This window comes from Branchiostoma belcheri, unplaced genomic scaffold (assembly GCF_001625305.1).
Source record: "Branchiostoma belcheri isolate BF01 breed outbred unplaced genomic scaffold, Haploidv18h27 scaffold24, whole genome shotgun sequence".
In the NCBI taxonomy this organism is placed as follows: Eukaryota; Metazoa; Chordata; class Leptocardii; order Amphioxiformes; family Branchiostomatidae; genus Branchiostoma; species Branchiostoma belcheri.
The window spans coordinates 629071-654900 of NW_017803843.1; the positions used below are offsets into that span (position 1 = coordinate 629071).

Genomic DNA, 25830 nt, shown 5'->3' on the forward strand with positions numbered 1-25830 from the left:
GTTATCCGTATTATAACGCTATCATTATAGAAATTAAATATTTCTTCCGTAACAGCGTTTCCGAAGCACTTGATGAGCTGGAGGGAAAAAGCAGAAGGTACCAAGCTTTGAAAGACGCAAGGGACGGCGCTGTGAAAGTTTTTTTTTTTTAATCCCCTTTTCCCAAAACAGAGTAGCAACTCACTCAGCTAGTTGCCGGATGTCATGAAATGGAGCTGTTGTTCGTGTGCGCATTGAAAATATAAAGTAAACTTAGAAAACAATATTTATTCCTTACAAAGTAATAGATACAGAAAGGAGGATCAAGGACATTATGTAGAAAGTCCTTGGGAGGATGCAAAAAAGATCTGTACGACTCTGCTAATTTGGTGAAAAATAAAGCACCATTAAATTGTTTAAAATGCATCATTTTAACGCAACAATAGCGATCGTAGACCGCTCCTTCTGAGAGGCCATTTGTCACGTTGTTCCGCCTCACTGCGCTATTGTGACTGTTGATCTCTTTGATGTTTAAAGTTACGCCCCTTTTGCACACCTGGCGAGAGGTGACGAGACTTCCCGAGACGTCATTTTCCAACATGGCGGCTTCCAATCACTGGAAGAAGATCTCCGCAGCTGTGAGGTTCGTCTCCAATAACGCCGTCGCCAGCCAAGAGAAAGCTAGAGCAGAGGCGATAGAAGCACAACACGAGCTCCTTGTGAACGAGATAGAGGCCACTGACGCACCACTTGGGCCTGTCTGCAGGTATTTGAAGGCTCGCGATTACTTCTTATGCGCGAGGAAAATTCACACTCGGTCTATCTTGTAGCGTTGACAGGATTCCTCTCCAGTTCCTCTTCTGGTCAAGTTTGAAAATTCCGCGCTCACGAATCTGAATCCCCCCGAGAGAGCGAGAATTAGTTAGCTCGGCGGAAGTTGCGTGGTTCCCAGCAGTCCGTCACCGCATTCCCATTTATATTTCTGTCACCCCACCAAAACACGATCGAACCAACATGGCGGAGGGCGCCGAGAGCGCAGAGCTCCGCACCGAACACGAGCGCATTTTGAAGGAGATAGAAAGCTCCGAGCCCGGGCTGGTAGGCGGGATACTGAGGTAAACATATCCTGGTAACTTCACGTAACAAGGTTCACGTAGGTTTGTTGCTCGTTTCTCGGCTGTATAACGCCCTTGTATTTGAGCTCGCAGTGATCAGATCATGATGGGAGGGTCGATCCTACACTAACGTCAGTGCAAAAATATAGGATTCTCAGTGCCAAACCAAACTGTCATAGTTTACCATGAAATAAAATAGATCTTGGATTCATCATGGTTAAAACAGACAAGACAAGAGACTAGTGGGAACTACGTGATGCGTCATGGTGAATATTTTTAGGCTGTTTGCAGCACAAAATTTATGTGGAGAGGCAAATCGTGATCAACTTCCTGTTCTGTGCAGCAGAGACCCTCCCTCCTGCCCAGACTGTCTGAAGGGGGCTGCATTGGTTAGACTATCACGTCATGCTATTTTTGGTCCCTGTAGAGACGTAGTGTGGTTAGGCCATGTACACACTAGATGTGGAGGACCAAGGTCAAGAACGGGAGAGCAATAGGTGTTCATTGTGTTCATGAGTTCCTCTGTTTGATGAAGACAACAGCTTGGTTTTGGACTTGTTTCTCTGTTTCTACTGACAGTGTGGACCCTGTCAAAATTCAGCTTTAAATTTTCCAATGAAAAACAAGCTTCTGTTAGTATTTTGTATTGGAATACAGTTAGTGTTGCTGGAAACAAATGCAGCACAAGCACATACCAGGAACCTTGCAGAGTATGCAGACCGTTATGTATGTTACAGCCTACTCCATCTCACATTCCATCATGCCATTGACAAATTTGAACACATCTTGTTGCAGTGTTGAACAGTGTGTGCGCAAGGTACAGTACTGTTCCATCAATCAGCTGAAGATGGGTGGTTAAGTCATTTAGGTTAACTGCCTGTGAAAATTGGCAATCAGGCACCAAAGCTGCCATTTGTGCTGAAGTGGTTTGTCTCCCACCCACCATTATGGGGGGATGTTGTGCTTAATTTTTGTTGTCCTTTTGTTGGAGATTTAAGAGCCCATTTTGGGGCTGTATGCCTGTGTGTGGCTGTGTTTGCACATCAACAATGTCCTGTTACTGCTCAGCATTACTGAATGTTTTGGATGTACATAGGGAACCAATGTATGTTGCATGTTCAACTTACATGTTTATATTTGTGTGTTAATTCATCCATTGTTGATTCTAGCACATACCTATAAATCACTTGAAGTCTCTAGTTTTGGATTTCGAACTTTCAAAACCTTGTGTAGCACAATTTTTCATGACACAAAGTGCCTTCAATTCTTTGCCAACTGAAAAAAAAATCCTCACAAACACTTCAATTGATACTGTGTTTGCAAAACTGTTCATAACATAGGAATGGAAACAATTGAAATATTAAAACCATTTTTTGTTATATTTTGGATTGTTGCCTAAGTTATGCATTAGAGCCTTCATGTATTTGTTTTCAAATCACACGGCATGAAGTTATGATATATATACATTTTCATGTTATTAATTCTAGTTCATTCATTGTTAAGATTTATTTTTGATACGACAGGTGCTTTTAGGATCTTCCAGCTGTTGGCCTTAAAAGGCCGACTTCAAGGCCGACTTCTTGTTTACAAAAGTTGACTTGACATTTTTCTGCTGTTGTGTAGGTGTTATGTTTACTTTGTGGGTGTCAGACCCTTTAAACTTAGGGTTAAAGGTCAATCGTTCGCCAAGCTGGCGGTATAGGAGTGATGTAAACATGTTGTTTCTCATGGAATGGACACTGATGGCGATTGAACACTAACTCTCACACCTGCATTCACACACACACAAATATTGTAGTGTGACTTTCACACACACAAAGGTATACACTAAATTACTAATGAGTTTCAACTTTCAACCACTGTTGAAATAAATCACATCCAAAGTGTTTGAACACCAACAGAAATGGTTGAAGTTGGACATTTTGCATGGGAATCACATCTTTTAGTCTTGCAGTCAAAGTTTTGTGTTGTTAATGTTATGTTCTTCTTGTGGCTTGTAGCTTTCTGATGGGCTAAGTAAAAGACCTGCAAAAAGGAATGCATGTTTCTGTATATGTATAGCCAGCATAACCACCCTTTGATGTAACGTTACACCTGTTTAGTTAGTCAAACTTAATCAATAACTAGAGTTCCACGATCTCACACCTTCGCCAAGTGACTGTAACCTTTACGACTGACGATTTATATTATAAACATTCCTTATTTGCATAAATTATGTCAGGTGATCATATTTTCTATCCAATAACAGTCTTTAGAAAGAAGGCCATTCTAAAGCACGGGTGTGTCGCAGTTAAAGCAGGGGTGTGGAAAGATGATTTTACTTGTGCTGTCAAGACCAGTGATTTAAGATGACAGGATATTGTCTGCTGCAGTTCCAGCCATACGGTTTCACTGGTGACGTCACGGCATGCGCGCACAATCTCGACAAACACGCGAGCCAAGAATCCAAATCAAATCAAAGCTGTCAAAGTCACTAGCCTCCCCCGGGCCTTCCGAATGAAAAGTCATACCGCTGTAAGGGTAACAAATTTCACTGCGCGGCCCACCAAATGCAGCCCTGTGGTGACCAAACTCCTCTCGCAAACCCTCTATTTACGGCTACATTTGGGCCAGCTTTGTTAGTCTGGTGGAGACTGTAGATCCTTCAACATGGGTTAGACCATGGCCAAGGAGTCTTGATAAATCTGTTCCGCTCATCTCTCTTGGATCGTGCTCTGTCGGGATTCTTATGCCGATAAGACGGAAAGCAGAAAGACCAAGAAACCTGTCAGCCCAGTGGCCATAACAAGCTCTAACAAGTAATGGCATGAAATCATGAATGTCATTGATTATGGAAATAATCAATGTGGGATTCCAAACAAATCATTTTAAAAATATGGAAACTGGTCTTTTATTATACCATGCTACGTAATAATTTATTTATATGAATTACATATAGTTCAATCACCATTTCTTAATAATGGAATTATTATACATCAGTGTAAAATAATCATTTTAAACCTGCTCTATACAATAACAAACTGTATATGTATACAAGTATCAGATATACATTTGTTTATAGTATTTACATCACCATTTACATCAGAATGTTTTATTGTATATTATATGTTTGTTTTATTCATTTTACATTATATGTTTTTCGATTTCATGGGTATTAATTATTGTAAATCAATTGTTTACAATATCAGAGAAGGAGAATGTCACAATCAATACCAAGCTAAGAATTGGATTTGATGCACAAAGGTTGCTGCTGTCATATTTGTATCTTGAGCATGTCAAACCATGAACTGCAAAGCTTTTGTTTTAGAGTGGATCCATAGTCTGATGTTTTAACATCAAGGAAAGTTTTAACATCAAGGAAACACAGACCATGTCATGGTCTGTGTAATATGTGTCCTGAACACTGACATGGACACTGTCTTGTCCATGGTCACGGACGTAAACGTGATCAAGGAGGGTACCATAGTCAGTGGTGGGAGATTGAACCTGTTGGCTGAAGCCAAACTGCCCCATAACAGATAGAATGTTGGGAGGTGGGCATTTGAAGAGGTCGAAATTGAAATCACCGAGGATAACTGTCAAGATGTTCCTGGGAAGCTGATGTAAGAGTTTTTGCAGTCTATCGATGAAGTCTGCTTCTGGCAAGGAGGGTGGTCTGTAGATGGTGATGATGTTGACTGTGGTGGATGCTTTGGTGACAGTGGTACCTATGAATTCTAGTCCCTTGACTGCAATATGAAGATGTGTGGGATTGATGTCTTGTCTTGCAAGGTTCATGACTCCGCCGCCTCTTCCCATTCTCTCTGTTCTAAAGGCTCGGGTTTCTGGTATGAATTGTTCAATCTGTTGATGCCTTTGCAGAAAGGTTTCGACGAAACAGAAAATGTCAACAGGAAGCGTCGACCTGTCTGCTTTTAAGTCTTGCAGATGTTCAGGATAGGATCGTATGTTGAGCAGCTTCGATGATGAGAGAAATGTCACAATCAGGGGTGAAAGACGGCAGTGGGGCCTTCGGGACAAGCTCTTGTTGCAGGCGGTCCATTTCTGAGAGTACAGCTGGGTTCACACGGATCGCACTTGTGTTAAATCCCAGAAGATACAGGCCGTGTAGGCTCTTCACCCGGCTTAGGGCAACGTAAGCTTGGCCAGGCATGAAGCAACCTTTGCTTTCCATTGAGACAACAATTGTGGTCAATGTCTTGCCTTGAACTTTGTGAATAGTGCAGCCCCATGCTAATGACAGTGGAAATTGAGCACGCTGTGCTTGGACCGACCGTCTTCCCTTACCAGTGAAGAACTGAACAGTTTGTCTTTTGATGGGTACTGCTCCGGGGTAAGCCTGCTTATATTGGCTGTCGGTAATGGCTTGTTTGCCAACACGATCACTATCAAACTTAACCAGAATGGTATGGACATCAGGACCTGTGCTGTCAACGCCAACGACCGTGGCAAATGTTCCATTTACAAGTCCATCTGCAACGTCAATATTAACCGTCACCATCACCCTTGCTCCCACCGCTACAGACACGACTTCTCGCAAGCCACCCGTGTCACTTGGCTTGGTGGACATGTTAACATTAGTGAAACCCGTTAGAAGATCTTTCTTCGAGTCGATGGCTTTGATATCAAACACCTTTGACGAAAGTGTTGTCAGGTGTTTGGCATTGTGCTCGTCTACTTCTCTGTTGGTTTTGAAGACATGCAGCGCTTCTGATGGATAGCTTGGGTCGGTTCTGGATATGACCCTGGACTTGAGAAGGTGAATGTCATCTTCTGTGCATGAGGCTGTTCTTACTCTCATCAGAAGGTTTGCAAAGTTTTGGTCTTCTTTCTGTCGCATGCTCTCCGTGAGTTCCATCATGTGGAAGTTTTCCTCCCACAGAGATCCATGCAACTTGGCGTAGCTGTCTGAAGGCAGGCCGAAGACATGATTCTGACCGACAGGCTGGAGTTGGAACAGGTCTCCGACAGCCAGGATGCTGACCCCTCCAAACCGGCTGTCAGGGTCGGGGCTGCCACAGATGTCCTGCAGACGGCGGTGGATGTGATACAGGAGGTCTGCACCGACCATCGACACCTCGTCCACAACAAGGAGCTTCAGCTTTCCCAAGCGTGAGCGAAGTGTGTTCAGTCGGTCACTGCTTAATGGCTGATAGTCTTTGCCCCTGTTCAGACCACAACTGAGGCTGAGAGCTGAGTGCAAGGTCATACCATTAATGCCAAACGCGGCTGTTCCTGTAAAGGCAGTCAACATAACTGGGAGGTCATTTGGGTCGAAATAATGTCCAGACAAAGGTCTGAGAAGTCTCAGTGTTTCATGATGAACCAACTTGATTATATGGCTCTTGCCAACTCCACCGGGGCCACTCAGAAATACCGTGTACTGTGGCACGTGTTGGTTTTGTTTCAGAGCAATGATGGTATCTTTGCACCATTTGCGATGAAACCTGAGAACTTCCATTTGTTGGCTGTTTAAAGACCGCATCATAGCTCTGTATTCCTCTGAACTCATCAGCACTTTATTCATCTCTGCTGAAAAGCGTGCGTGAAGTTCACAACTAGGACTGGGTGTTGAATGTGGGGCCAGGTCGATGTTTCCACATTGGTCTTCCTGGAATACTTCTGTCTCCACAGTTATTCCTTCATCTTGTTGCTCAGCCTGTTGGAACTCCACATTCGGAGCAACACTATCCCACATGTCTTCTGGGGGACCATTTTGACGCAGGTCATCATAGGCTGCATTGACTGCATCAGCGTTTATGCTGAACATCGCTTCATTGGCACGGATGGTGTCTATGACGTGTTCATAGTGTTCTTTGAACGATGGGAAGGTTGCTTTGATGTCGACCTCCTCGTTTCGCCAAGGCAAGTATAGCATGAGTAAATTCCTGTACTTGTCCTCGCCATCTTTTCTTTCTTTGTGAAACCTGCAAGGAGTATGTGATATGCACTATTATTACAATGTCAACAACGGAAATCAAAAGCTCACCAACAAGCATCAAGTGTGTGCAGTGTCATGTAAAATGTGAATGATTGATGTACCTGATGATGCAGTGCTTTTTCCTCTTTCTCATGGTGCCCAAGTTGTTCTGCAGTGTGATGACGGCTGGATACATGTCGTCTTGGTTGTTTCCTTCATTGTCGGCAGCACCATTTTCATCCCTGCCATCCAGCACATCTGGAATGTGGTCGTCGGGCAGATAACTTCCACCGGTTGTGTACGTGGCTGAAAATTCAGCTAGGGACATTTTTTCGAGGACGTTCGGTCGGCACACGTACCTATCGAGGGGTGACGTACAGAAGATATTATCGTCCTCGTCGTCCATGGCGTCCAGGACACTCCGCGGCTTGAGCATGGACACCCGTTTGTCTTTTGGAGCAGTGTTTACAAAGACCACTTTCCTACTGGCTCTTTTTAGTGGCAGAGAAAGCAGCCTGTACACAGCCTCCTGTGCACTCACCTCTCTGTTGTTGAGAAAGGCTGATCCGACCTTCCTCAGTGTAGATTTCAGGTCATCGCCTCTGCTCTCCTCCAGCACCTTCTTTAGCACCTCGCTCATTGCTCTTTCCCCTTTCAACATGTAACTAGTAATGTACATGATGCATGAATATGCATCCAGAATAAATTGAAGGTCCATGTTAGCACGCCAGGTTTGAAGGATGCTTGGGTTGTATTGATTTATGAATCTTTCGGATGGATGACGCTGAAGGACAATTTGTTCACCTGATTTTGTCAGTTTCAGCGCCTGTTGGTACACATCTGGACCCACCTTGGCCCTTTGCAGCAGCTGTTCCAGGGAAATATCTTCAGGAGTGTTTTTGTCTTCCATTACGGTACGCACTTTCCGGAAAACCTCCTCTTTTACTTTGAGGTCCCTTTTTACAACTAACGGATCTGCCTCGTCGAGGGTCGAGCAATCAGTGTCTCACAGCTGGGCTGATGTGGAAAGCTGAATCTGCAAGACCCATTTCTCCGACATGTCTGTGAATGTACATGCTTTTGCAAAGAGAGTACCAGGTGCCTCAGGTCTTCTTCCTCTTCGCCGGGAATGGCACAGGTTTGGTGCTTGTTAATGAAATTGACCACGTCGCTGTCACTGTTCACACCGAGTTTTGGGGCGTCCTTCATCCAGAGTATTGTATGGGCATGTGGGGACCCTCGGGCTTGGAACTCAATACGGATCATGTAATCTTGAAGGTGACCGATCGGGTTAGCCTTTCCTCCAATGAATTCGCTGAAAAACAACGTGTAGTCGGTGATGAAACTGACGGGCTGCGGTCACAGGATTGTATCGAAGCCAAGTGCACTTCTCCTGCCATGTCATGTTTTTACGTTCGTCAGCCGTCAGATGTTTCCCATACTGATGAGCAATACTTTGGATCACATCGGGCCAGTGCATGTCCGCAGCTGATAACGTGAGGAACCACGTGGGTATGCCCAGCTGCCGGACATAGGCCAGTAAATCCAGTAGAGCTTTGTTCCAGTAGGGTGGAGATCCCCTGACGTTCGTCAAGAACTTGAACGCATTGTCAGTACGCAGCATGGCCTGCACATTGTCCAAGTTCTTCATTAGGCCAGCATTGATCTTCCTATTCTGAAATGTATGGCCCCTGGTCTGGCGCAGATTGATCTGGATGCTATCTTTGATCTGCTTTGCTTCTACTGAATATTGTGCAGCCAGCAGGTACTCGATGTCTTGAGCAAATCGTCCATCCTTGTGCAAAAGCCGTAGGTTGAAATACTTCCGAGGCGTGATTCCCTTCTGGCGCTTCTCACCTAACCCCCCGCGGCCATACGGATACTTAGATGGATTGGCAAGCTCTTCAAATCTATCATCAGTGAAGAAAGCGCAGGGTGTTTGATTCTCCCCTGGCGCAACAGAGTATATATTGTCGCCATCGGGAACTTGTTCTTCCTGTAGTAGGGTGTCATAAGGAAGACCCCGTAGTTTGCTTGTTTCCTGAAAGGCAACCCTATCTTCCTCATCTTCCTCATTTTCAGACTCTGTTTCTGAGTCTTCGACACCAGCATCCTGCAAGGCCACATAATGAAGCTCGCCAATCTGCCCTATTGTAATTGTGTTTTGACTTCTCTGCAGTAGAGGATGAACATCAACCGGCCAGTCGGGAGTGATGGTGTTAATGACTTTGATATTGATATTTAGCATGTTAGCAAGAGCGTGAACTGCCAGGGAATCGGCCCATTCCCCATTTCGCAATCCATGAATGTATGCTTGAAACCGTTGGTCTTGATGCGTGTTGCATGTTGGCGTTGGTCTGGATCTGACAGGATCTGTAAGGAAACCTGAGTAATATTCTTTGTACTCTGTGGTCTCCAGGTAGTTGATTAGCCGTGTTCTTAACTCGGGACCAGGGATAGCTTGCACACCAGCTGCTGGAAGCGATACAGAGACAGCATGAAAGAAACAGTCTCCATCCCCTGGCACATCCCTGATCTCAAGATTTCGCCTCCTTGCCAAATCTCTCAGAATCTGGTAGCCATCATCAGTAGATGGTGGGCATGGAGATGGTGGGCTTGGAGATGGTGGGCATGGAGATGGTGGGCATGGAGATGGTGGGCATGGAGATGGTTGGCATGAAGATGGTGGGCTTGGAGATGGTGGGCATGGAGATGGTGGGCATGGAGATGGTGGGCATGGAGAGGGTGGGCATGGAGATGGTGGGCATGGAGATGGTGGGCATGGAGATGGTTGGCATGTAGGCAAACTTTCCCTTATCTCCGGATCCTCACAACCATTTGCTGTCATGGCCTCCCATAAATCACAGTCTTGGTTTCTCCATTGCTGTTCCCAGTCAGCAGAAATCGAAACATCCTTGTATAATGGGTTGTTCTTCTTCAACCATTCTAACGCATGCATTACTCTTTGAGGCCTGATGTACTCATGCATGTAATGGCCTTTGTAAGATAGTTTCCTTTTCAGTTTAAATGCTACAACTTGAGCAGCTTCAGGTAATCTGGGCAATATAGATACCACTGACTGCAACTTAGAGGGTACATTTACTGCACTCCCGTGAATGGCCTTCTGTCCTCCACGGGGTAATGCAACAAGTTTCATAAATGGTATTCGTTGGCTGATCAATCTCAACTCTAACGGCCGCAGATCTTGCAATTCAGGAGGTACAGGGGCAAGGGCAAGGTTATTAAACCAGGACTGGGTTGGGAGGTCTCCTTTCTTAAGGTATCTATGGCAAGTGTGGCAAACCCAGGACTTGCCATTAGTTTGCCATGTTGTACCAATTGATTTGGACTTAAGTATGCCATTAGTTGTTTCGTTTGTCGGGTAGTTTTCAACCTTCATTTCCACGACTGTGGCTCTGTATAGCAGTCGGCAGCATGACATGCAAGCATAAACAGGTCCCTGAGCTATTTTCGAGTTAAAGCAAGCGGCACAGTCTTCAACTGTCATTTCCTTGCATTGTTTCTCCCTTCTTCTTTTCTTATTTCGTCCCCTTGCAGATGCACGCCCTGCCTCCACAATTTGTTGCGTAGCTTGCGTTCTCCGTCTTTGCATGGCAGCCCTGTTTGAGGCACGGCGCCTCTCAGCTGCTTCTAAGGTCTCTTTTTCTCTACGTACTTTTAAGGCTTTCTTATCAGACATGCGTCTTTTTGCAGCATCTTCAGATGTTTCATTCGATCTCAATCTCTGCATGCCTTCTCTGTTAGACATGCGTCTCTGTACGGCATCTTCTGGTGTTTCTTTCAATCTTAATCTCTGCATGCCCTGTCTGTTGGACACGCGTCTCTGTACAGCATCTTCTAACGTTTCTTTCAATCTTAATCTCTGCATGCCCTGTCTGTTGGACATTTTTCTTTTTGTAGCATCTTTTGGCGTCTCTTTCGATCTCAATCTCCTCATGCCTATTCTGTTAGACAATCGTCTTTTCGTAGCATCTTCTGGCATCTCATTTGATCTCTGCCTTTTCTTACAGGCAGAGGTCATTATTTTCCTTTGCTTTGCACTTTTCCGCTTTGACCTAGGCATAGTTATACATGTATTTCTGTTGTTTGTTGTTTGTGGACTTGTTTGTTCTGTTTAGATGCTCAATTACGGTCTATTGACATCCTTAGTAGCGTTGATAAACTGTAAGAAATTTAAGTACTTTGTTTAAATATACATGGTACAAAATTAATGCATAGTGTGGTTTCCCAAAACTCTTAGGAAAAACAATCCTGCATATCTACTTTGAGAGTTATATACAGCTTTAACTATAAGTTGGCACCTTCCTTTGAAAAGGATGGCTACACGTTGAAATTCCAAGGTCAAGTGCTAACCTTCTTCGCCGAAATGAATGCGCAACACTGACACAACTGCCAGTGTACCCCGAAACTCCCAAAAATACTTCCAAACCTTGGTGGAGGCATATTTCTCACTCAACGCTTAAATGCAACGCATGCAATTGCTATACCGGCAGAAGACCACTAGTACTGTGGTACATTATCTCAGACTACATGTAGTTTACAAGCAAATTTAATCCATAGTCAACCACAAATGGATTTCTAAAATTAAGTCTTTGTAGGTATTAAACCTCCTCTTTTCAATTAGATATTGCAACTGGGCTTACATGTACAGCCGCTTCCTGATAAGGGAACATTTGCAAAGGCAGCTTGTTACTTCAGAAGGTACATGTTTACATCATGTATTCTAGTCACGTACAAGCGTGGAATTTGCTCTGTACCTTCATATTTGTCTTTTTCATACAACATTTTCACAGACGGGCCCTATCCTGTACAGATTTCCCTCTATTGTTACCTTTTATTTGGTAACATTCACTCCTCTGCTTACTTGTAATCGAAAACTAACTTGAATACGGTAACTAGTGAAATGTCCCCTTCCGATCCGCCAAACAATGCCCAGTTTTAACGTAACAGTTAAGAGCCGATAGAGGGGTCGAAATGTACAACATACACTTAGTTTTACTCACCAGTCATCCTCATCTGAAGCCTCTCTTCTCATTCACCATTGTGTTAACAAATCACGACTTTTAGTAGTGGTGCAAAATCTCATCAAAAAGGAGTTTTGTTTGCTGGACTGTGGCTGATGCAACTGCAAGCTTTCTTTGTGCAACTTGGAAAACAGCTGTCCAGCAGATGATGTAACGGAGAAGCCAGCTAGCTGACACGTGTTTTTCCTCTAACGAAAAACAGATGTGAAACCGGCAGAGCGTAAGGAGCCTGCCATGGGCTGATTAATGACTATCTCACTGGGACTAAAGCGGACGGGCCATATCCATTACAAGCTGACCTTTTACCACCAAAGGCCAATATTATACTGTAAAACCTTTCGGCTGTTTTGACAGCAAAGCTTGTGTCATTCTGTTCTGTACTATAGAGTACTGCATTGTGCATTTATATACATGTATAATTACATGTACATTGGTCAAATGTTACTTATCTTGACCGTCACTCCTCACAGTATGTCATCATATATCCTTTCCAATTTGAGAAATATTAAGCACTCAATCACTATTTTAATCGAGATACAGAAACATACAATGCACTTTTGTGTGCTGGGCCCAGGTATTGCCAGGCCAGGGCATTCCAAAGAAGAAAGCAGGGTTGCGTGCGTGACGCGCGAACCCGGAAGTTACTGCAGCTGTTTTGCAGGATTCGTGAGGTCAGGGGTCAAACCTGAATCATTATCAACCACTAAAAAAAGGAAGGCTACTCTAGAATTTCATCATATTTATCCAAATGAGGCACAAATTTAAATAAGTTATGTTCAGTGATACTTTAAATATTCCACTAGTATAAAAATTCCTGGCAGTTGCCATTATTAAACGAAGGTAATTATAGCATTTTCTCCTTAATCATGCAACTTAATGCTTCATTTGCATAACTCATACCTATCGATGTTCCTCGGATTCTCACTGATATAGTCAGAGAGCTTTCAAATACCACAAGTATGAAATTCCAGGCAGTTATCATTACATAATTGTTAAATTTTCTTATTAATTATGCAAATTAAGTCTTCATTTACATGATTAATATCTGCCTGTGTTTCTCTCATGCTCAATTACCAATGTCACAAGCTTCAATAGTCCTATCATGGAATGCAGCTGATTTATAGAATTTCTCCATAAATTATGCAAATTACATCCATATTTGCATAATTGTCACATACTTAAATCAGGCATCATGAAAGCTACCTACATACCAAAAATCACGACGATCCGTCAACCGGTTCTTGAGTTATCCTCTTTTGAATATTTTCAAACAGATAGCCCTGCAGTTCCAGAGCAAGCTGCTAGGGGGCCCAAACTCACGTCACTTCTTCCCTACCACAGGAGCTACCTACCATCTATATTTCGTCGCTCTAGCATGTCTAGATCATGAGATATCAAAACCGGAAGTTCAGCTGCAGTACCATAACAAGTCGCTAGGGGGCCCAAAATTTAATCAGTTCCACGTCTCATGAAGACCTACCCACCTACCAAATATCAAGACAATCCATCTTAGCCTTCTTGAGTTATCGTGCTGACACACACACACACACACACACACACAGACACACGAACGCCTACGAAAACATAACCTTCTTGGCGAAGGTAATTAACAGTTCCAGTGTTCTGAATACTCGGGTGAATTTTGGCTAGCCTGATCAGATCAGACATACATATACTGACAGAGCATAATGAAACCATATTTTACAAGAATTGTTCACCGGAAAATTAGCCATGATGCAATTTGCGAGGAGAACACTTTATTGCCATCAGAACTACGCCATGCGCAGAAATTACTTTCATTAAAATCATCAAGGGCAAAAATGCCACCTCAGCTTTCGACCTTTTGTTGTGGGTCTCAACATGTGTTATCCCTCCTCAGGGCTCATAAGACCACCTGCATGTACAGGTTTAGTGCAGGGGCTGTGCAGGTATTTCTGATGCCTCCTTGCAAGCTTGCAACATGCACTGAGCCATGACAAAACCAACCCCAGATACTACATACACATATAGCATAGGGAGACATTTTACTGTTTACTTTTAACTTCTCGTCGGAGGATGCCAAATTTTCGCAACTTCTGCCACAGTTCACATCGAAAGGTGACTTTTCTTAGTTAGCTACAACATGAATACTGTACAATTAACAACATCGCTACTCTCAGTCCTTGCAAAGAGATACCAGGGAGCCCTCACGTAGGTCGGGCTGTCATCTCAGGTGATACGGAATACACAGTGTTTTATTCTCTGTATATCACAGAACATGAGGCAGAATATTTACTTTGTTCCTCCTCCCACCAGAGCTGTCTATGACAATGAGGGCCACGAGACGTTCCTGGAGAAACTGAACACGAGAATACGCAGCCATGACCGTGACATTGAGCGCATGTGTAACCACCATTACCAGGGCTTCATCGACTCCATCACTGAACTGCTCAAAGTTCGCTCCGAGGCAGTCAAGTTACAGGTGAGACAAGAGTAATATTTGGTTCAATAGAATGGAAGGTAATAACTTCTTTCCTTAAAGCTAAATGTTATGTAGTTTGTGCTAAACAGAAAAGTTTTTTTTCATCATTCATTGTATGATAAAATTTTCCCTTTCCTTTCAGAGTTTGGTGACAGAGAGCAATGCAGCCTTACAAGAATCATCGAAAGAGGTAAGAAGGAAACTTGTCATTTTTAGTTGGCAATACATTTTTTTTACTCTAATATCACCTTACAGTTGGTTGGCTATATTTAATTTTTCTCAAAAATGGCATTCTAGAGAAAGACCAAAAACACTGTGATGATACGGTTATTTGTTTCAGCTGGTGAAGAAAAGTGAGGAGCTCCTTCAGTGCAGGAGAATCCAGAAGAACATCACGTCTGCCACAGAGAGCCTGTCCCTCTGTCTGCCTGTCCTGGAGATGTACATCAAACTCAAGGAACAGATGGACCAGAAAAGGTCAGCTACAAAATTTGGTTTCACATGTTGCATGTTGATTATATGAAGAATGCAAATGGCAATGGCATTGACTTTGAATAGAGTAGAGTAGAATAGATAGAATACATTGAGAAGCATACCACGTGAAAGAACTTTTCAAAATGTACTAATCTTCTTTCTACTTCAAAATAGATCGCGACTTGTTACAGGGAAAGTTGACATTCCGATAAACAGTATATTTGTCCCATTTCTCCAGATACTACCCAGCCTTGAAGACTCTTGAACAGCTAGAACACACATACTTACCAAGAGTAAGCAGGTGGGTCACTTGTGCATGTTAAAACCACTTTGCTAAAACCACTTTGCTTTGGAAAGATGTCTGCTTTGAATAGAGGTATTATGTGTATGTGTTTTTCTTTTCAGGTATCGATTCTCAAAAATAATGGCAGATGCCATTCCGAGATTGAGAGAAAGCATCAAAGATGCGTCCATGTCAGACCTGAAGGATTTCCTAGAGAGTATCCGTAAGCACTCAGAGAGGATAGGGGAGCATGCCATGAGCCATGTAAGTCACACTTTAACTTGTACCAGCCTCTACTAGGCTCCTCAGGCTGCTAGAAATATTAGGAATTGGCCAAATAGACTGAATAGTATACCAGAGGAGTTAGCCAGCTACAGGATACAGTTTGCAAACTATACCCTCTAGCTTGTTTGACCATTTCTACTATTTTTCAAGGAACCCGGGGAGCTTGGTAGAGGATGCATTTGTATATTTGCGTGTTGTAAATGATCAGTGGTCAGTGAAACTGTCAACTTTTACAATACTGGTTAAAGTAATGAAATTTAAGTATTATCAGTCAAATTTAAGTCTTTACATCATACGATTACCATGTTATTTTGTATTGGTATCAGCTGTGATTTTTCTGCCAGAAGTTGTTAGATTCACTATCATATATTATTAGTCCTTTGCACCTGGTAAATACTTGTTTATCATATCAAGTGAAAAGAAAACATGTTTACTGTGTGTGTTGGTACCATTCTCCCTCCAAGGCGCTTAAGCAGAAGGACCTGGACAGAGTTCTTGTGAGGAAGTACCTAATGAAAAAATCAGGCAACAAGAAAGTGCAGGAGGAGAAGAAGGAGGCAGAGGATGAGACAAACCCCTTCGGCGAGGATGATGAAGAAGATGATGATGATGATGAAGATGAGGATGAGGCAAGTTTTAGATCAGAGTCTGCTGTAAATTGGGAAATTCTTGCAATGCTTTTATCTGTTCAAGTTTAACTGTGACCTGTTACCATGAAATTGGAATGCTGTTAAATGATGTTAATGTCCATTGATTTAAATTTAAACATGTTTGTTTCAGGAGAGGAGTGCACAAGACATGATCGACTTTTCCCCAGTCTACAGATGTATGCATATCTACTCAGTGCTGGTGAGACCATCATTGTACATTTACCAGTAACTAACCTTTTTGGTAGTGACATTGACATGGTAACTCTCTTCATATCCTGTATAAGTCAATCTGTGATGTCCAGTTGAAATAGTGATACAGAAAATGTGAAGTGCACATGACATTTTCACATGCTCACCTCTAATGTAGTTTGCATAGAGATTGCTAGGTGGCGCTAATACAAAGGTTCTCCCATTTGTGACCAACAGGGAGCCAGAGAGCAGTTTGAAAATTACTATAGAAAACAGAGAAGAAAACAAGCCAGGCTGGCACTTCAACCTCAGTCCAACATGGTGAGAAAGCAAACAGGCCGTCTGCATGCATAAAGATGTTTGAGAATGTACAAAGTAGTGGTGCTGATGTTAGGTAGTACATATGGTCATGACCACTTTGAGACTAGGATTCTGCCATATATTATCTGCCACAACATAGATATCATATGGTCTCATCTTCCATACCATACAGGTCTCTTTAGCAAGCTAACAATACATTCATGTACTGAACTGTCAAACCTGTGTCTCTTGCATGTCGCTAGCATGTTGGTATGAATATGCTTGAGGTAAATCACACTTTATTGTAATAAAGTAGTAGCCCTATTAGTCAGAAATGTATAAACATACAACCTTATTTAATTACTCTATGTCAACTCAGAGTACAAAGATCATCAGACCTGATTTTAGTCATTAAACAATTTCAAGTTAGAATATATTATATTATTGTTAGAACTGTTAGTAGATTTATCAAGATAAGATCCAGACTTTGTAGTAGAGTCATGGAAAAAACAGTTGTTTTGCTTGTTTCCTACAGCATGAAACATTGCAAGGTTACAAGAGTTACTTCCACCAGATAATAGGGTGAGTACAGAACATTACAGAGTACAGATGCACAGATGGCATTATGGTGTAAACTGTTCGCTTACAGTACACTGCTGTCATTTTGTAGATGTAGGATCCATGGAATAATCTCCATTGTATTTTCCTGACTTATCTGTTTTTGTTTGCATGGTTTTTGCATGGAGAGAACCATACTGCTGCTTATGCAAAATATCCTTATACTCTGTTTTGTATCCATCCTATAGCAGCAATTTGCAAAATAAAAATACAAACATACAAACATGCAAACATAAAAAATTAAATATTTGGCAGACCTACAGCCAGTCTCTCATTGGTTGAACAGCATTTTGCTGTACTACCATAATGGTTTAACTACTTCTAATTGGTAATTGCTATCATTGGTTGAACTGCTAATTGTGATAGACAGTCAGGATTGGTGTACTCCCTGTTGTTTCTGCAGGTTCTTTGTAGTGGAAGACACAGTGATGAACACCACCCAGGGCCTGGTGTCCAGACAGTTCATGGATGAGCTGTGGGACATGGCTCTCTCCAAAATCATCGCCGTCCTCAGGACTCACTCCGTAAGTCTCTGTGAATGTTAGTACCTACATGTATACCAGGACTCCAAATACTGGGTGTATCATGCACCAAAAATTGAAGCTGTGTACCTAATTTTTGAATGTGGGTGCATGGATGCACCTAGATGACAATCTATCTTGCTCAAAACTTTGAAGTGTCTGAAACTGATCTTTTCCCCTTGTTTTCAGGCATACTGCACTGATGCAACACTGATGCTGGAAATCAAGAACCTCATAGTGCTCTTCTCAGATACATTAGCGGTAGGTATTAAGATGCAGACTGTGTTGTTTTGTGTCCTGTAATTAGCCTATAATAGCCTGTTTGCATATCATGCTTATGAAACAGACACAGATAAACACCACTGTTAAACATTGGACAAAGTTTTCTTTCAATAAAATACACATGTACAAATATATTTTCAAGATGAAAATTTGACTTTTTGTTCCACTATATATACATCTCCGCTATTGGACAATTTTGCATAGGACTATTGGGTGTGCCTATAGGGCAACACCATATGATATGATCAATGGATTTGTTTGACAAAGGATATGTTCTGTGCAGGGTTACGGCTTCCCTGTGTCCCAACTGTACGACCTACTCATGGAAATCAGGGACCAGTACAACGAGATCCTCATGAAGAGATGGCTGCAGATATTCAGGTAAAGTGAAAAAAGCTAACAGCTCATTCTTAACAGTACTAGTGTGATTTGGTAGCCTGGATGTCTGCCTTTTTAGTTATAGTATGCTCTTTTAGTGTCTTTTTGGTAGGGAAGCAATGGAGAGAGCATACTAAATCAAAAAAGACTGGCATCTAGGCTAGTGATTTGTGCCTTTAAATCACTGTCATCGGCATAGTTTGTTATACGATTGGACTGCCTTTGGTTGTGCTCACTGAAGATAACACTTGTACTGTCCCCAAACAGAGAGATCTTGGAGTCAGACACGTGTGCGCCCCTCTATGTCACTGATAAAGAAGAGTACAGTGAGATCATCCGCAGTTTTCCCTATCAGGATGAGGCCCTGGAAAAGGTGGGTAATCCCCCTAGATCTGTTGCCACTTCTTTCATGGTAGAGCTGTCAAATTGTTCCTATTGGTATGGGTTACTATAACTACTCAGTTACTACAGTAAAAATTCTTGTTGACTACATGTCTTCATTGACATTGAAATGTTCCCTATGACCTTTTCCCTGTCAGGAGGACTTCCCAAAGAGGTTCCCGTTCTCAGGGTCTGTACCTCAGGTGTACAAGCAGATTAAGGAGTTTGCCTATGCCTGTATCAAGTTCTCAGAAGATCTCAACTTAAGGTGAGTAAGTCTGTATGAGTAGAGTTTTTTCAGCTGTTCCATTCCCAGTTTGTATGTCGCCTTAGATATTTTTGCCATGTTAAAGGACATTTTACACTAAATGATATATTACAGTGTAGCTTACCTGTATATTTAGCCAAAAGTGTTTTGTTCCATTGGTCATGGTTAGCTCTTTACGTCTGCGTTGTGAGCTAGTTGGTTAGGGCTGTCCTTGTTGCTGATTATCCATCTGTGCATCACTCTGTTTCTGATTGGCTGTATAGCTGTCCTTGGTGCTGAAAGGCTATTGGTTGTCTATAGTGCTGCTTGTCCATCAGCATATCTATCTGTAATGCTGATTGGCTACTGGGGAACACTCCTTGATTTTGATTGGCTGCCTGTGTAGCCGTCCTTGGTGCTGATTGGCCATTGGTCGTCCATAATGCTGAATGTGCTGTATTCTGTGTCATGTTGTAGTCACACAGAGATAGACGACATGGTGAGGAAGTCCACCAACCTGCTGCTGACCAGGACACTGAGCGGCTGCCTCACCTCACACATCAAGAAACAGACCCTGGGGATGGCAGAGGTATGGGTCTTCTCCACAATCCAAGTTTTGTTCTAGACAATGATGCCAAAGGCTCATGTAAACACAGCAAGGGCTTGTACTTTCTTATATGTTCTTTTAACATTGGGAAAACTATACATTGGGAAAACTATCAGTCACTCATAAAAGCAGTACAAGAAACTTTATACTAGTACATTTTCATTGGGGTGATAACATTAGTGTATGAAAAATAAGAGATACAATTGCAAGGAATGTTTTACAGACTAACTTATGAAGTGTTTTGATGGTGGAGAAAGCTTTCTTGCTACTGTCTGATTTTATTTATCAAACATTTTTTTCAAATACACTTTTCTGACAATACTAGTATCATCAATGGGCCAGCTGAACTCTGGATTGATGTTTGTCCGTTTGTGTGTTCCCAGCTGGTTCAGATCTCCATCAACACGACCCACCTGGAGACAGCCTGTGTGTACCTGGAGGATTTCATCTCCAACATGACCGGGGCGGTCGGCGACAGTGTGCACACAGCCAGGCTGCAGGGAACTAATACATTCAAGGTGGGCAAGCTTGAGAAATTATATATTTACATATTCGTATGTTACATGTATGTCTGACCCTGATTTCTTCCCTCATCACCTCAATGAAAACTGCCCAGCAGGCTGATTTGAGTATCTCATGAATAAACAAAGGCTGGAACAAACAAACCATGTAAGCCAGTCCAGGAAAAGTGCCAAGAACTGTTCTCAACATTTTAGGAAGCCATTAGGTACCCCCACTCTTCATCCATAGTTTATGGTGCTGATCATGTGAAAAAAAGTTTTGAAATGGTCCCAAAACTCCTGGTAAGAAATGCATTGTGCTTTGTTTGGTTTACAGTTTTTATATCACTTGTAAGCATAGCTGTTTTTCACTTTTTTCTCTCTCTATTTTTATAGGACACGAGACAAGAAGCTGAGAGTCAGATCTACTCCAAACTCAACACCAAGATTGACGAGTTCCTGGATCTAGGTTTGTAACTTGTAATCTTCTGCTGTTTTGTGTATTGTGGTGTGGGAAGGGAACTAGAATTGCATGACCACCTCATACTAGTATGCTGGTTGTACTCAAAGTTGCAAGCCAAACATAATTAAAGGGTAATGGTTTCCAGGACCACCTACAGTAGATAGTGTAAACTCTTAAAATACATTTTTAGAACAATGTCATATAGAAAATACAATGATTATTGTCATAGTGACACATACAACAAACAAAGTAGATGCAGGTCTACATGAGAAAAGCTCTTTGCCTTGCAGCCTGCTACAACTGGACCTTACAAGAGCCCCGTGGCCATGCCAGTGGATATCTGATGGACCTGATTGCCTTCCTGCAGAGCACGTTTGCTGTCTTCACCAACCTTCCTGTACGTATCACTGAACACTGCTGATTCAGAAACTCCTCTAACTTCTAGTACTATCAGTCTTCATTGATTTGTAACTGTACAAGTTTTTCAATACCAGACATTTTGCACACAAGTTATGTTGAAAGATCATTGTATTATCTATATTGTATCAGCTGGGGTATTAATTCAATACTAATCAGTATTAATCTTAGAGCCACAACTTGGCGAATATGGACAGTTACTGGTATATCTTGATACCAGTAATAACCTTATCTTTGGCCTTTTTTGAATGATCTTTATTAAACAAGAACAAGAAGATACATTTTAAAGCCTGGGACAGCCCTTTCTTTAAGTTTTAAATTCATGAAGGCACAATTATAATGATCTAAATATAAAAGGGTCATGTTGTTCTGTCCACAGGGAAAAGTGGCCCAGACCGCCTGCATGTCGGCCTGTAAACACCTGGCCTCCTCCCTCATGACCTTCCTACTGGACAACGAGGTCAGACAGGTCAGCATGGGGGCACTGCAGCAGTTCAACCTGGACGTCATCCAGTGTGAACGTGAGTCTTCTCATGCTGTGCATTTGTCTGTTTGTTTTGTTTACCCAGTAAAGTGCATAACACAGTACTTTTGTACAGTGAGTACAAGCTGTGTAAGACCAGACTGTATGCCGTAAGATTTGACCCAGTCAGACCGGAGGAAGGTTTGATCCACTTACACTGCAGTTCTAACCTGTCAAGAAATCAATGGTTTGAGACTTCCAGGAATTCTTCCATGTCAACCTCTAAGGCTTAAGGCTCTTTGAAACATATACCATTTAAAGTATGTTTGGTTTGGGGCAGCTTTAGTTTATCACTATTCCTAATCATTTCAAACCATCCTTTTTGTGCCTGCAGAGTTTGTGGACTCGGAGCCAGTGCCAGGTTTTAAGGATGGTGCTTTACAGATGACATTTGTTGAACTTCGACAGGTAAGTCAGCTACAATGTAGTTGTACCAATGTCTTCAGTAGTAAAGTCAATCAATGTCTAATTTGTGAGCTGGCAGTTGAGTCTATAGAATTGGTACTCACCTGTAGCTCATATTATCTTTTTCCTTGGGGTTGAATGAAGAAAAGAAATCATCTACGCCTTACATGCAAGCTGTTTTGTTGGATTTGCACAAGATTTTCATGAGTATCATATACATTTTGCTCCATTTGTGCAGTACCATAATACACTGCTAGGTGTCATACACATTGGGTTTACTCTGAAATGATGTATTTATCCCAGTTGTTAGACTTGTTCATGGCATGGGACTGGTCCCTGTACCTGTCAGACTACGGCCAGGAGAGGAACAAGTATGTCAGAGTACACCCCTCCACAGCCATCACCATCCTAGAGAAGTAAGTGTGTGCCTGTTACATGCTAGAACTGGTGTCTTTCTCTATTTTGATTGGCCATTTCGAATGCAGTGGTCAACACATAAAATGATGCAGTACTGAATAAGATTTTTGACTTCTCAGCCAGGTATATTTCAAACATTGTTTTATTGACAGGGGAATTCTGCTGGGTAGTTATCTACAAAGTTGTATGTTAAGAGATGTTTTCATACCTTTTTCCTATGTTGCTTAATCATTGTTTTTACAGTACTAGTATACAGTAAATGGACAAGAACATCATTATAATATCTATGTTGGTTCTTGTGTGTTTTGTAATTGTGATTCTCTCCTTATGCATGACAGAATGAGAGAGGCTGACAAGAAGAAGAATCTGTTCTCACTGAAGAAGAATGAGAGAGACAGAAGGAAGCTGCTAGACGCTGTCCTGAAGCAGCTGCGACAACTTGTGAACGGGGGCAGCAACCGAATACAAGAGTAGTCAGGATGCTGTATGATACACAGTGGGCACAGGGTGGGGAGGGGGGTGGAGATACCCTCTACTGAAAGAGGTAGAAAAAGTAGCTTCTCATTGAAATGTAGGCCAAGGGGTGAAAATCGATTGGGTAGTATGTGAATAGGATTGCTTGAAAAGCTAATAATTCTTGAACTGTACATATTGTAGTGCCTCAATTATGCATTGTCAAATGAGAGATGGCAAAGATTGCTGAAGAGAATGGTATGTTTTGCTAATGGGTTTTCATTTTAGTGCAAGCTAATGGTATGATACTATCATTTATACTATCTCTGTCTCTTATTTGCTTCATGTAGACACGAGAAGGCATGTTTACAATTACGAAGACAAAGAGAAGGAGGCTGTATGTCCCTATCTAAAGAAGGTGAATGTACCGGTAAACAATGACTTTCCATCCTGACTTGTCCTACCTACTCTCAGCTCTCTAGAAGCTCTCCCACATGTCCTGCTGATAGCAAAAGCCTTGCAAAGTTTGTTTTATGTAAGGTAGTTGGTCTGAGGTGAGGTGAGGTGGGTTTGAAGCTATTTTTAACAGTGTTTGCTCATAATAATATCCTAGCTGCAACTCTACCTAAGTGCAAGAGTGACTCTACATGTATTACTTCTTTGGCTAGTTTGCTTTTACAGCCATAATAGACAATGAGAATTTGCTTGGGACATGCAAACAGGGTGCAGGTATGTGAATGAAATCTAATGGGAATAATAGCCAATAGGAGTGATGGGGCATGTGCAAAATATTAGACGTTAGTGCGTTATAGAAAATGTATGATGCAGCAAGAAGAACTACTTGTAGATTATAGTGAAAATGCTATCCGACCATCTTGTTCCAAAGCCTTGCAATTGCTATGATCAGGCAGTGCTTTTGCTGAGCCTGTCCAGGAATCTTTATGCCCATGCACACGTTAGTTCAAAATTAATGGGAACAAAAAAGAAAGATTGTTAAGAATGATAGGCTGCAATGCATATGTAGTACCGGCTAGATGCACGGCACAAGCAATGTGTAAGATAGGTATGGATGAAATTGTCCGAGCCAATTTAAAGGTGTCCAGCAGATGTACAGAGAAGTAGTTGTAATGTAAGGTTGCTCATGATGTGACCATTTTATATAAGCCATTATATATTATGAGCCATTTTCAGATCCACTGTCTATGCACATGTTGTAGCTTGCCAATCATGATACTGCTGCAGTCACAAACGCATGTTTATCAAGAAGGATACTTTTTAATCTGAAATTGTTAATGATCATGGTGTAGCCAGTTGCAAAATTAGGCCAAGCATATTTTATTGTATGAGATGAACAAAATGTACATTGTATGAAAGCTGAGAAGGCCATGCTTGTTCAGGCTGAAAGTATACACTGCTACTAGTTGAGATATATTGGGAATGTTTTAATGCCATAGACAATTCAATTCAGCAGACACATTATATTACTAGGTACATGTACATCAGTATATATTTAGCAAGATATGTATGCTGTCTTCAAATTCCAGACATTTTGAAGGTTGCAAATTCAACATTTTGTTGTCATTTTTTTTTCAATTTCTAGCATAGTAAAACAACAAGGGTTTACATGTATATTTGATATGAACATTAACTTAGGATAGGCTGTTTTGATCATGCCAACACTAGCTGTGAATTAATTTTGAGAAACAAAATCAATGTCTCAGTCAAAGGAGAGGTCAGCAAAGGTACATGCCGTGGTAAAAGTATGACAAACTTAGCATTGTTTTATGGTAGCTATTTTTATGTCTCTTCAAAGTCCTTGCTGCAGCTACACTATGCAAAGACTTCTGTCATAATTTCAATATAAGTCCTTATTTCCCTCTATAATATATGTTAGATTCTTCTCAACATAGCTTGTTGGCAGCTGAAAGCATCTTTATACTAAAGTCTTCAAATTGTTATAAAGGATGACCATAGTGCAATCTAGTGCAATTCACTACTTGTATGTTTAAATGCAATTGAGCAGGTTTTTGCTTTCATGTTTGAATGAAAACACCATGACACACTGTGTTTTGTTTGATATATGCATGAAGAAATGACCTGTGGATACAGGAACATGGATACTGAAGTTTCTAAGAGTGCTTTGTCAGGATAAATGTCCTCTGATGGCTGTAACATTTCGTTACTAGGCTAATGACAATGGACATGATTCTGTCTATGCCACACAGGTGTGAACTAAGATGGGGAAATAGTCTGTTTTAGGAGTAGAGGAGAGAAACTGCATGGATTGTATATGTTGCAGCCATAATCAATTACATATATGAATGATGTTATGCTGGTTTAACATATACATGTGTACATGTACACGTAGATGAGGGATATGCAGGGAAACTAGGTATCAACCATTGTGTATTCATGCACAATCTGATACAGAAATAATAACCATCTATCCAATCATAACACTGTATGCACTAGTGATGATACATTGTCCATGTACAATGTATAGCCTTGGGTGGAGTTACAGACATGTCACAGTTATCTTCAAATTAAGGATTTTGTTATCACCACCTCCTCCCCTATGGCTTATACTGACATATGCATTGCCTCATCACCAAGGGAATATTTACAATGTTATACTTGTACCAGTTACTTTTGAGAATTTTGCTTTCCAGTATCTCTTCCTTGTACCTCTCTCTCCATGGTAATATTGTACGGTGTAACAAACTGTCAGAAGTTAGGTAGCTATATACAATGTATTGCAGGATGTCCTGTTTGCTAGGCTACACACGATGTGCTTTGTAGGATCACAAGTGGTCTACACGGAGAGTCAACGATAATCTCTCTTTACAAGTAACATACTGTAAGAAATTTTGTCATTACACTGTTGCAGTGAGATGATTAAATTTTCACCATGATGATG

The 25830-nt window shown here is 41.7% G+C and overlaps 1 protein-coding gene across 2 annotated transcripts; it reads left to right on the plus strand.

The window, feature by feature from the left end:
• Window positions 1-544: 544 nt before the first annotated feature.
• On the plus strand, window positions 545-25825 carry LOC109471072 (exocyst complex component 6B-like). 2 transcript variants are annotated; one of them, XM_019770262.1, is made up of 23 exons: window positions 545-745; window positions 14355-14520; window positions 14663-14710; window positions 14861-14997; window positions 15233-15295; window positions 15400-15541; window positions 16027-16191; window positions 16343-16411; window positions 16639-16722; window positions 17237-17283; window positions 17723-17843; window positions 18030-18101; window positions 18406-18503; window positions 18768-18873; window positions 19040-19149; window positions 19606-19717; window positions 20119-20253; window positions 20632-20704; window positions 20989-21095; window positions 21495-21636; window positions 21973-22046; window positions 22347-22459; window positions 22799-25825. In XM_019770262.1, exons 1-23 carry the CDS (start codon window positions 579-581, stop codon window positions 22932-22934), a joined length of 2487 nt encoding a protein of 828 aa, XP_019625821.1. In that variant the 5' UTR covers window positions 545-578; the 3' UTR covers window positions 22935-25825. The 2 variants fall into 2 exon arrangements, with proteins under 2 accessions (XP_019625821.1, XP_019625822.1); XM_019770263.1 differs by lacking the exon at window positions 545-745 and adding an exon at window positions 847-1094.
• Window positions 25826-25830: the final 5 nt, after the last annotated feature.

Coding starts and splice junctions, on each gene's coding strand:
- LOC109471072 (XM_019770262.1), top strand. CDS start 579: ATGGCGGCTTCCAATCACTGGAAGAAGATCTCCGCAGCTGTGAGGTTC. Junction 17,284..17,722: donor TACTTCCACCAGATAATAGG/GTGAGTACAGAA, acceptor TTGTTTCTGCAG/GTTCTTTGTAGTGGAAGACA. Junction 21,096..21,494: donor CTGTCTTCACCAACCTTCCT/GTACGTATCACT, acceptor TTCTGTCCACAG/GGAAAAGTGGCCCAGACCGC.